A 12,492-nucleotide genomic window follows, 5' to 3' on the forward strand; every position below is an offset into this window, starting at 1 on the left:
GTTCCTCTCTCTTAATATATGTTATTCTAGGATTCACAACACATTTCCATGTTTACATTATCTCTTTATTTGGAACCCCCTGGAGCAACTACAGGTAGATAGCTTCACAGCTCTAAGATCAGCAAGACATCATGGGATAAAGTTTTCCAAAGTATCCACTTAAGTCGTAGTGCATCACATCTAAGGGTGACATTTCCAGTGGACATAAGGGTAGCACTGTTTTCTGGCAGATGGCTGTAAAATGTTTTGTTCTCACAAAATTAAAATAACATTCTTCTAAAGGATAATAAAATGTTTTTGAAGAAAAGATCCCTTTTTTATCTGGTGAACCTGAACAGGTGAACTAGGAGAGGATCTGTTGTTTTTGTTGTTAGTACCATGGAGTCAGTTCAGACTCTTGGTGACCCTGCACAGGGTTTCCGAGGCTGTAAATCTTTACTGCAGCAGAATGCCTCATCTTTCTCCTGCAGAACTGCTGGTAGTTTCAAAGTGCCAACCTGGAGGCTAGCAGCCTGATTCGTAACCACTATGCTACCAGAGCTCCTTAGGAGAGGATCTGTAGAGGAGTGGAAACCCTGTGCTTTCAGCTTGGTTGCTCCCAGAAAAGCCCAATGAATGACTCTTATTGGAATGTATTCCCTTCCTTGAACTAATTACTGATCACTGCTATAGCCTAGCATGAATTATAGGGAGATGGAACATCTCCCATCAAAACACAATAGTGAAAGATGGAGAAAGTTCATAACCAAAATGAAATGGATGTAACTTGATTGAAGCAAAAGGAGCAAGAAGGAAAAAAGTCCTTCATACCAGGAAACATTTGTAATTTGCTTTGGAAACCAAAAACAGAGTCTCCTACATACAAAGCAACAAGAGGATATTGGTCTAAAAAGAGCAAAATGACCAAAGGAACATGGCCTATTTTCACAAGGGATGGGAGAGTTAAAAGATAGTTTGGAGTTCATCCAATTCAATCTCATCATTATACAGATGGGGAGACAGGCAACAGCCTAGACCTGCAACAGAAATGCCAGGAACATACAGGTAGTCAGAGGCAGGGACTATCAACTCTCAGTCTACTGATTTGAGGAGGGGAGAATCTTTTCTTTTTACCTGAGTGCATTAACAACAACAACAACAAAAGGGATAGTTTGATACCTGGTTTTCTCCCCAAATCTGTAGAATATGGTTTTGCTGCATTACAACAGCAAGCTGTAGCAAATGTTTGAATTTTATATCCTTGAGCCCACTTCTGTCCACAAGGACAGAAAGTCTAATTTTCCTTATATAGGAATAAGGATCACTTGTTGCTATAATGGGCTAAAAAGGTGGGCTGTACTGGCAGAAGGGAGCACCTTTTAAAAAGAGCTTCCTATTGGCAATTCCCATCTGCTCAGGTACCAGGCTTCAGCTCCCAGCCTCTCAGTCGACAGGCTGTCTTTCTGAATCTATGCGGAAAAAAGTCATGTCCCTCTCTCTTTCTGTAACCATCACCTCTTTCCTGATTTTTTCTACCCGCAAAAAACCTGTCACCAGCTCAGAAGTATCTCTGGAAATGGGTAGGAGAGAGCCTTACACCTGTCAGCGTCAGAGAAGAAAGTGCGCGCTCTGCAGTTCTCAGCTGTTCTCTTTCGTGCTGTGAAAGAAAGGGAAGGGGCCAGTAGGAGGTTTATGCGGGCAGACCCGTGGGGAATCCGCGAGTTGGGGAGTATCAGGCTCTAGCACCCTTGGCCCTTTTAGAGCAAAGATGCACTCCCGTTCCTAACGTTTTTCTTATTGCTTCCTGCTTCCCCACAGCCTAGCGCAGATTGTGTCTCCAAAGCAGCCTCTTCATAAAGGTTCTGTTAAGTCACGAATCAGGTTCTTGTGTTCATGTTTCTTAGTAAAAACTGGCACAGGCGCAACGGGAGTAGAGGTTGGGGTCTCCCAGTGCCCCTCCTTCCTCGACTCCTCAGTCTTACGTTCTCCTGGAGCTAAGAGCCAAGACTCCGGACTTCGGGTTGGGGGGCAGTCAGCGCCAGACATCCCCGCCCCTCCCCAGGCTAAGAGCTCTGGAGCCCCGAATTGGGATTGAGATGTGGGTGCTTCCAGAGTGAGTTGGGGGCAGGAGCTCAGCTCTCACCGGGACGCGCAATCCTTAGGTTCTCCGGGGACCTCCAAACTCCGATTCCGAGCCCCCTCCACCCCCAGGCTCAGCCAGCCGCCCACCCATTCCCCCCTCCCTTACCTCAGCACGCAGCCCCTCCCTGCGTGATGATGCAAACTAGAGGGGGAGGGCGGGAGCTGGGAAGGGTGGGGAGAGGAGAGCCTGCGAAGGAGGGAGGAGGGAGTGGGAGGAGGAGGAAAGGGAGCCGAACGACCATTTAAAGCGATAGCAATTCCTGCCCTCTCCCCAGTGCTGGGCTGTTGCAGAGCGCGTACTGCGAGCCAGGGAGCGCGAGCGCTGCGCGCCGGCCAGCGAACACAAGAGCGCACGGCGTCCCAGGCTGGCAGTCGCTGCGGGACCCCCCAAACCCACCCTCTCAGGCCGCCCCTCCCCGGGTGCCCCTGCCCTACGTGCCTGCAGGAGCCCCTGGGCTTCCCCGGAGAAGCTCACCCCGAGAGACCCCGACCTCGGCAAGCCCGCCACCTTTCTTTCCAGCGCCGCCGCCGCCACCACCGCAGCAGCCGGAGCAGCATGGTCCAGCTGGGGAAGCTGCTCCGCATCCTGACTTTGATGAAGTTCCCCTGCTGCGTGTTGGAGGTGCTTTTGTGCGCGCTGGCGGCGGCGGCGCGCGGCCAGGAGATGTACGCCCCGCACTCGATCCGGATTGAGGGGGACGTCACCCTCGGGGGGTTGTTTCCCGTGCACGCCAAGGGTCCCAGTGGAGTGCCCTGCGGTGACATCAAGAGGGAAAACGGGATCCACAGGCTGGAAGCGATGCTCTACGCCTTGGACCAGATCAACAGTGATCCCAACCTGCTGCCCAACGTGACACTAGGCGCGCGGATCCTGGACACTTGTTCCAGGGACACTTACGCGCTCGAGCAGTCCCTCACTTTCGTCCAAGCGCTCATCCAAAAGGACACCTCCGACGTGCGCTGCACCAACGGCGAGCCCCCGGTCTTCGTCAAGCCGGAGAAAGTAGTTGGAGTGATTGGGGCTTCGGGGAGTTCGGTCTCCATCATGGTAGCCAACATCCTGAGGCTTTTCCAGGTAGGGGGGGGCGCTCCCTCCCAGAGGAGCAAGCTGTAGCTCCCTGCGCCCTTAATCCTAAAAGCTCATTTGGAATCCCAGGGTGGGAGTCAGGTCAGCCTTCGTGCATTTTCACCCTGGAGAGTCGGCCGTATCTCTCCAACCCCGCCCGAGGAGGTACCTTCCCTGCTTGGTTCAAAACCCTTCCTTCTCTCCCCTTTCCGCGCTCCACTCCGTTCGGCTTGGCATCCTGGATTTATGGCCCCATTTACAAGAAGCAATCTGCGAAAAACAAGGCGATGATTTAAATGGGTTTGCATTAGAGTGAAATATGGTCCGAAACAGGCTTGTAAAGGTACCGGGCTCCTGTGAGCGTTGGTTAGGCGCAGGGAATATGAAAGCTGAGGGGACGCCTCGGAACTGGCATTTCCCACCTCCTCAGCTTCCCACCCCAAAACAGCCTGGCAAGCCCAGCTCTGGGAAAATTAGAGGGCAAGATCTTAACCTAGGTTCGGATGGTCTTTGCTGTTTCTTCGCGTGGGATTTTCCGACCTGTAGCCTGTCTCCGCGAGAACGTGGGACCAGAGAGAGGCATTGGGACCCTCCCCAAGTGCGGAGAAGCCACCCACAGACTTGACCCCCAGTTGCTCTGCTTAGGGCAATTTTGCGCCTTCTAAATTGCACTTGGCACTCCGGCCACTGGCTGGAGCTGGGCGCACAGCTTTCTACTCCCTCTACTTCAGACCTCATCCCAGGGATGAGCTCATGCGAACTGCAAAACCGAATCGCTTTCTCTGCCTCCTCCCTTCGGCCCTCGCCCCAAAGCAGACCCTAACTCCACTCCTCAGCTCTAGGGACGTTTTACGAGAGTGTGGCAAGCAGGCGCCTGGAGGGAGGTGATAGTGGTCGCCGTGTAGGGCCCCGTGGTCCTCCAGCTCCAGTGGGAGGGCGATGGCGAGAAAGCGAGGAAGGCGTATCCGGGGCAGCTGAGCGGTGGGGTTCTACCGCAGTGCTCCCTGGGCGCCTGATCCCGCAGCTCTTGCCCCGTGGCTCTGGGCTGCATTGGGTTTAAAAGGATGGCTTTTGGGTTAGGAAATGGAGTTTCAGAACGTTCTGCCAGTACGCTCCTTTCCTTGTGTTTCTGAGTGCCTTTCTGTCTGCGTCCCTGCAGTGCTGCGCTGTTATTTCCTTTATTTTCTTTCCCTTTCAGTCTTTGCCTCCCTTTTTTTGTGTATCGATAACCCCAAGTTCTTGAGAGGGAAAGAGCCCTCCTTTCTTGATATGAACCTTTCCTCTTGTATGGCTGGCTCTCTCCCTGCCTGGTGATACCCAGACCCAATTAATTCCCTCCTAGATGTGGGGGCTGATTCTGGTATCCTTGTGCTCCCTACCCTGGCAGCGTCTCAAGTTCTTTCCTTGAGGTTGTCGAGTTTAGGGAGTGGGGGGAGACTCTTCATCTCCCAGGAGTGTAAAGTTTTTGTTTGTGTCTGAAGGAGGGGTGCCTCTCTCAAAGGCTAGAACCTGTCAGGGCCCCCTCTCCAACTCCGCCCTACTGTGCTACCACGGAGGGCCCTAGATATTTGTATACCCCAAAGTGTTTTGAGGGTGGCCTTCCTTCTGAGTTACATGTTCTCTGGAAGAGCCTGGGTCTGTGTAAGCAAAACCTAGGCGCAGGTGCGCTGCCTCTAGCTCTGAGCTTAAAGCTAGACAATTTGAGGGAGCAGTGCAGGAAAGGACGGGTCTGAGCCAGTACCTGAGAACCACTGAGAGAGATTCACAGCATTTTCCTGCAGCCCTAAGGGACAGAAGGAACGTTTCGTATTTAGCATCGCAAAATTATTTTGCTTCCTGTTTCACTTTTCCCTCAGAACATGGGCAGTGCTGCAGATGGGTCTCTTGGAAAGGAGTAGTATTGCTGCTTACCGCTTACAGTCAAATGAGGGATTGCAGATTAGATTGAAAGACTTAATTGACAGAAAATAGATTTCAAGGATGGCTGAGTCCTTCTCTGGAGTGTGAATCTGAGGCACCTATGAGGAAATCATCTACTACCTCACACTTATGTTCCCAGTCCCTGAGCTGGGAAAGAAGGGAAGCCAATGCCAGAGTTAGCAGTGTGGGTTGGAACCAAAATCATTCAGAGACAACACTGTCATTTTCTTCTAATTTGCAGATTGCAGCTATTCATGTTGGATTGCACAGCTGAAGGGGAAAGAGCCCTTCGCTTTCACCTGCATCCATTGAGAGAAGGCTGGGAATAGGGGAATGAAGCAACTTGTAGCTTACGCTGTATGTAAGCTTTACAGAACCACTATTGCTGTGGTATCTGGGTAACTGTTGCCCTTGCTGGAATTGTTGCTGTTCTTAAAGTGTCATGGAGTCGATTCCCATCCATAGTGACCCTTTATAGGGTTTTCCTAGGAGCATAGGTTTATTTACACCCCCAAAGCTCTTTCAGTAGTCTTTTGTGCATGTGATTTTAGAAACTCCTGCTGTGCAGTTCCAATCCCCAGTTTTCCAGCTTCTGCAAGCCTGCAAACTGAGTAGAGAGAATAGTATTATACAGACTCATTGTTCAAAGACACAATCAGGTAGGAGTTGAGAGAAAAGGAAGGCAGGTAAATCTGCTCTGGGATTCCAGGGTTCAGCTCAATTAAGATTGTCCTATATAAAGGAAACTCTTTGATTGATTGAATTCTTAGCTCTCCAGTGATTTGAGTTTTCTGTTTTACCCTGTCCCTGTGGGTTTCTCTGTGGGTACTTTGCCAAACCAACTACTTGAGATATAAATTGATGGTGAGATAAGCCTTTAGTCTGGGGGAGGAATATTTAGGAACTTGTGAGGCACAGACAGTTGATGAGATAGTAACTGATGTAACAAATGATGCTACAGTTTTCAAAACCTGGAATGAAATTCTTTCTTGAAAATGGGAACCTGGGCTAGGATGACTACTCCAATGACAAGAGTGTCTATGACTTCTGATTCTTATTTGCTTACTGTTATACCAAGCCAAAGGTTGGAAGTGAGCAAGTCTTTGCTCTTCCTCTGCCGCAAACACACTGAATTGGTTAGCAAATGATAAGTCTGAGGACAGGAATCATGTCTTTGAAATCCAAGAGTTTGAGGCTAATGAAATTAGTGTGTGGCCGGGGCTCGGCCAACTAAAATTAAGTCACTGTAACTGCCTTGCAGTGTATTTTCAGCCTCAAAGAAGCATTAGAGAGGAGTTATGGGAGATTTTTTTCTGAGCCTGTATAAAATAATACTCTGCTAATGCTAAGAAAGATGAAACATAAATTAATATGGACTACGCAAAGCTGTTTGAACTGCAAGGTCTGCGGTTCAAGCTCACCAGCCATTCCTCGGAAATCCTATACAGGGTCGCTACGGGTCGGGATCGACTTGACGGCACTTCACAACAACAGCAACACGAGTAACATATTTGTAAAAATAATTACAGTGCAGGGAAGGGCTTAAGGTGGTAAGGTTACATATATGATGGCCAAAGGTTAAGTCCCCGTGGCAGCTGTTTTATGGACTGTGAGATAACATACTCGTGGAAAGGATTTTTTCCCCCAAAAATTCATTTTTACTCAAGGATTCTCTGTTATTGAATTGAGAGCAAATTCTCTGAAAAGTATAAATTATGCTTGATCCTCCCTGAATTTGAATGAATAATATTTCATCTGTAGTGCCATGGTCTCAATTGGAGACTTGGCATTTAATAGCATGTGTTTCAGTTTGTGTACAGCCCCAAAGCAACAAGAATGGGGAAAGTAGCCAACTTGACCCTTGTTAGACTTCTTTATGAAGCTATGCCTGTGGACCTTGTACATAGATGAAGTGTGTTTGTAAATGTTTAGCATTCTCTTTGAATGCTTGAATATGATCTCAAACTTTTGGGGTTACATTTTATACATAGGTACTTAGTTTATTGTTTCATTCTTTGTGTAATTTTTTTGTGTAATTTATCCAATTTATGTAATTGGATAAAACTAGACACTTGGGGTGGTATAGTTTTACTATGATAGGGGAAATTAAAAAAATAAAAATCACGCCCTAAAATGCTCTTCTTTAAAGATCTCATAAATATAAATGCTGGTGCCATTTGGCATAATCTCTATAACAATCTCTGCCCCCTCATTTACTGTGTTTCAGGAAATTTACCTAGCAGATGGTGAGTGGGCAATTTTTAAAGGGGCATTTTCTTTCTTTCTTTTTTTTTTTTTTAAAGAGCAGAGAGGGAAGGAGCCAAGACATGCACATTCTATATTTGAAGACACATCCACTTGTAATTTATATATAGTGGTGGTGGTGTGCCATCGAGTTGGTTGCAATGCATAGTGACTATGTATAGGGTTTCCAAAGTAGTAAAATCTTTAAGGGAGCAGAAATCCTCATCTTTCGCCCATAGATTGGCTGGTAGATTAAAACTGCTGACAGTCCAACATGTAAATATGTGTGTTGTTGTTGATGATGATGTTAAGTGCTGTAGAGTAGATTTTGACCTGTAGTGACCCTGTATAGTATTTCTGGGGAGCAACAGGTGAGCTTGAACCGCCAATCTTGCAGATCAAACCGACTTTGCATCCAGCGCATTAACCCACAGTGCCCCAGCAGGACTCCATATAGGGTATACATCTATATAAGTAGGAAATCTTAGGGTACCATTCTTTTCAAGGATAATTGAAATGATGAATGCATTTACTTCTATGTTATAAAAAATTTAGAGTTTTAGCAAATCATAAACTATACCCTCAGAATCTCTGTTCTTCAGTCTATAGGCTGTATAATGGATTGAAAGATGCACCTGATCTCTATCCTGTCATTAACTAGTTATGTTATCAAAGCTAAGTAACTCAACCTTCCTAGAGCTCATTTTTTCTCATCTGATCTTTTTCCCTGCAAAATAAAGAGGCACTTTTTAAGAGTCTTTAATCTCTTTGTAAAGAACTGAACATGAAGGAAATGGTTCTTGTCTTCCAGTTTGGGGAACTTTTAAAACATTGTATTTTGAAAGAAAAAAACAAACAAACACAACTTTGGTGATCTGGGTTAATATCAGTCTAGATGATTTCCCATATCAAACTATTCCTTTATTCCTTGCAACACAAACATATTTATTAAGGCAGGCAGTGAGTAGAATGGTTTTTTGGGTCTATTTCCTTAGTGGTCAGTCATAGGGTACAGGGAGGCAGTAACTTTGTGTAAATAAACTATAAAAAGCAACACCTTTTATCTATTCCATATGTATCCTGTTCCTTTTTGTTTTGTAGAAACACTAGGTTTTTCTTTTGGAAAAAGAAGGTTAATCATGATGTCCTGCTTCTCCCTAGCCTAGGATGAGTCACTGCATCAGTCAAGCAAAGCAGGAGATTGGTTTATCTGTGATCATATGACCCTTGCCAGACCAATCAGCATCCTCCCCAAGACTTATGGGTCATAGCAAAATGGGGAAATTGTGTGTTCTACCTGCAATTTCCAAGCTGGAGAGATATGATTCTGGGACTACCAGTGGGCACTGAGTCCTTGAAGTCTCCTTCTGTGGACAAAGGCATGCTGAAGTTACCAGGTCTAACTGATGGGAGAGTCTGAGACCTCTAATGATATTCTATAGTGCCTGTGTCCAGCTATACCTGAATCTAAAAACATAGTTAAACTTGTCAGTATGTTTCTTTTCTTAAAATTGTCCTTTCACTGGCTTGCCATTTTATTTTCTATCATGTGCAGTTGAAACCATTGTAGCTAAAATGGCAGATTCTCTATGTTCTTGAAAAATAATAATATATTCTATATTCTTTACTTTTAAGCACAATCCCAGGTTTGGAATATTCAAAGTTCTACATGTATCCTAATGTTGACTGTAATTGTGCTAAGAATTTGTGTTTTTCAGGCAGTTGAAAGAGAGGGTACATATTTCTGATGTAAATTTGCAGCCTATAGGTCTCCCATTTGGAAGCTTCATAACCAAACTCAGTTTCTTTCATTAAAGCAAATCTGCTGTTAATGTCCCCAGGGTACCAAAGCATTTTCTTGGTATAATGGAGTACAACATCCTTTAAACTCCCTGGTCACTCTACAGTAAGCAACCACCCTAACTCTGCTCCTCATCACCTTTTATTTTAAATAGGTAATTAAGAACAGTTTTCCCAGCAACTGAAATGCCTATAGGATCACTATTGTAGAGGTTATTTATGCAACAAATAGTTAGACTAACTAATTAATTGACTCTTTGCAAATTAACTCAATAAAAATAGATGTTTTACACATTGAAAACAAAAGAAAACAACAAAACTAAACTTTTTTTTTTTTTTTTTTTTAACTAGGTGAAGATTTATTTGAGAAGAATATTGGGCTGGCCACACTTAATATTAGAATATTTCCATGTTTTGACAATTAAACTTCTTTCAGTTATATTCATTACTAAATGTTTCTTTGCATTGGGTTATTAGATTAAAGGGCCAAACATATACTATATGAAACCATAACAATATAGGATACATATCTCATGTTAAGAGAACAGATATTTTCAGTTGTTGTTTTTTTTTCTCTAATAGTTTTTTGTTAAGTGCTGTTTAGTTGGTTCCAACTCACAGAGTTTCTGAAGCTGCAGATCTTTGTGGGAGCAGAAACCCTTATCTTTTTCCCATGAAGCAATTGGTGGGCTTGAACTACTTACCTTGGGGTTTTAAGTCCAGTACTTATCCTGCAGAGTCACCGTGCTCCCCAGAGTAATTGTGATCATCCGAATAATCATTTGTTGACTCCTGTCTCTGAGGCACTATACCATGTACTATAAATATATCACCCCATTTAGTTCTCACACACACACACAAAACCCCTATAAAGCACGTATTGGGATACCCATTATAGAGCTGAGGAAGTTAGTTATCATAGCTGAAAGTCACGAAACTGATCAAGTGGCAAAGTCTGAATTCCAAACTAGATTTGTCTGACAATATCCAGGTTGTTAACTCCTACACATCTGGCCAGTTATTACATCATGCAGAAATGGTTAAAATACTAATGGTTTTACCTACCCAGAAGTTCTGTTGGTTGAACGACCTCAAAGGTGCTGATTGATTAACCACATCTATTCATGGAAATGAATAATATTTCATGTTAGCGCTGAAATAAGATTAGTTTTGTTAGCTTTAGAAAACTTGAACATACAATTGCCTACTTCCATATGAAAGATGCTTGTTTTCCATTATTCGACAAGTAGTCCTGTATGAAGACAATAAATATACAGCAGACATTTCATTCAAACAAATGAGAAAAGATGGTTCTCTTTTCCTGATTTAGTATCCATCATTATGGATTATGATAGCTCTTCCTAAACTTTATTTCATTCACTCCACTCTTTCAGCAAACCTCAAGGGGGAAAATTCATCATTCAGATATATGTGCAAAGCGAGAAGACTATATTAATACATTTTCTGGAAGTCAAGTTGATACAGCACAGGAAGCCCATCCTAATAAATGTTACATTAATGTTTGTGTGGGCCGTGGAGTGAGGGGTAAGAGAATTTTCAGAGTAATGGATTATTTTGCCTCTTGTTATAAAAGTGCTGCAGCTTAATAGTTTTATAATTGGTCATTTACAGAATTCTCCATCTCTGGCTGTTGTGCTTTCTCCATTTTGTGGCTGCTGATTCTTTTTCTTGTTTTTGATGGAAGGAAGCAATGAAGTCACTCAGAAGGGCTCACACTGCTCATCTGCCTTATTGTTTAGATGAAAATATTTCCATTTCTTAAAGTACTATTTAAACATTTTTATCATGTTTCAGACTTGACTATATTCTGAAGGTATTGACAGAAGGAGAAATAATGGGGGGTCTTCTCTGAGAGAAAGTGTACCTGTATCAAAGGAATCCTTAAAGTTATCATGTAGGAGAATCAAGTTTGGGAGTGATTAGACCTGGGTTTAAATCTGCATCCTGTATTATGTGTTAGATGAAACAGATACCTCCTCTCTCATCAGTTTCCTTGTCTTTAAGATAATGAAAATGTACCTTTATGATAGAATAATTTTAGTGTTTACTTGGAATAGACATTAAAATATGTTAACACTAAGTTTGGAATATGATAGATACTCAACAAATTTTAGAGGTTTTGATCATTAAAAATCACTATTACACCCTCGGAAACCCTGTACAGGGTCGCTATGGGTCGGAACCGACTCGATGGATAATAACAACAACAACATTACTAAATTTAAGGAGCCCAGATTGTGTTTGTGGTAAAGCATTGCGTTATCACAAGGCTGATGAATCAAGTCAACTTAATAGTCCATAGTAATTCTATTTTCCATTTAAACAAAATAAAACATGGAATTACTATGGGTTATTATGGTGATTAATCTCCTGGTGTGGTTCTACAGGGTAAGTGTTTGATCCCAAGATAGACAGTAGATAAAAGACAGACTTCATAAGAGCATGTTTGACCAAAGACTACAATGTGGGGGCTGACAGAGTAGACTTGGGTAAAGACCATTCCTAGTAAGCAGGAACAACCAATGTCAAAACTCTAAGAGTGTGTCCAGGCAGGTGTTATTGTTAAGTGCTGTCGAGTCATTTCCAACTCACAGTGACCCAAATAAGGTTCCCAAGGAGCAGCTGGTGAGTATTCAGTCCAGCATATTAACCCCCAGTGGTATACCAGGACTCCAGTCAAGTAGTGGAGAGAAAAGGGGTGGAGGAGGACTTGACGCCAGATGATGTAGAGTCTTGTCTTCTAAGCAAAAGTTATGGAACAGTGATAGATAGGTTTTAGCAAAGATCTGACATGATATATCTCTTGTTTTAAATGGATAATTTTCTAAAAAAAAAAAAAACTTTTGATTGTGAATTCAGTAAAGATTTACAGGGCAGATCATCAGTTTTATATTTAACAAATCATAGACTTGGCTTCATTGTATAGTCGCAATCCCCTCCATTCACCAACAGTTAACGGCCTTGACCAATAATACTCACTCCAACCACTGCATTCCTCCCAGTGTCTCCCATCACTACCATCTTTCCTCTGTCAGCCTCCTTCCAGTTGTATATTGCCTGCCCTGTCACCCATGTCAATATGTGTCTATGCTTTTTAGAGCATGTATCATTTCCTCGTCCCCTCAAAACCATCATAGATTGTTTCTTTTATCAAGAAACACACCCCTCTTTTTTTTTTTTTTTCCTTGATGTACAAAAACAAAAACAAAAACAAACATACCAAAAATAAAACAAAAAACCACCACACAAGTATATATAATTGTTCAAACAACCATAGGGCATATTCTGGGAGCTAGTCTCCTGGCCTCCAGCACACAGCC

The 12,492-nt window shown here is 43.6% G+C and overlaps 1 protein-coding gene across 3 annotated transcripts in view; it reads left to right on the forward strand.

Annotated features, from left to right (window-relative positions):
- The first annotated feature begins 2,400 nt into the window (after window positions 1-2,400).
- The window catches only part of GRM7 (glutamate receptor, metabotropic 7), a 1,560,849-nt gene continuing 1,550,757 nt past the window's right edge, over window positions 2,401-12,492 (forward strand). For all 3 annotated transcript variants that reach the window (XM_006846627.1, XM_006846628.1, XM_006846629.1), the window contains exon 1: window positions 2,401-3,196. In XM_006846627.1, the coding sequence (XP_006846690.1) occupies window positions 2,678-3,196 (519 nt within the window). In that variant the 5' untranslated portion in view covers window positions 2,401-2,677. The remainder of the gene's footprint in view (window positions 3,197-12,492) is intronic.

The sequence above is a fragment of the Chrysochloris asiatica genome, unplaced genomic scaffold, assembly GCF_000296735.1.
Source record: "Chrysochloris asiatica unplaced genomic scaffold, ChrAsi1.0 scaffold00028, whole genome shotgun sequence".
In the NCBI taxonomy this organism is placed as follows: Eukaryota; Metazoa; Chordata; class Mammalia; order Afrosoricida; family Chrysochloridae; genus Chrysochloris; species Chrysochloris asiatica.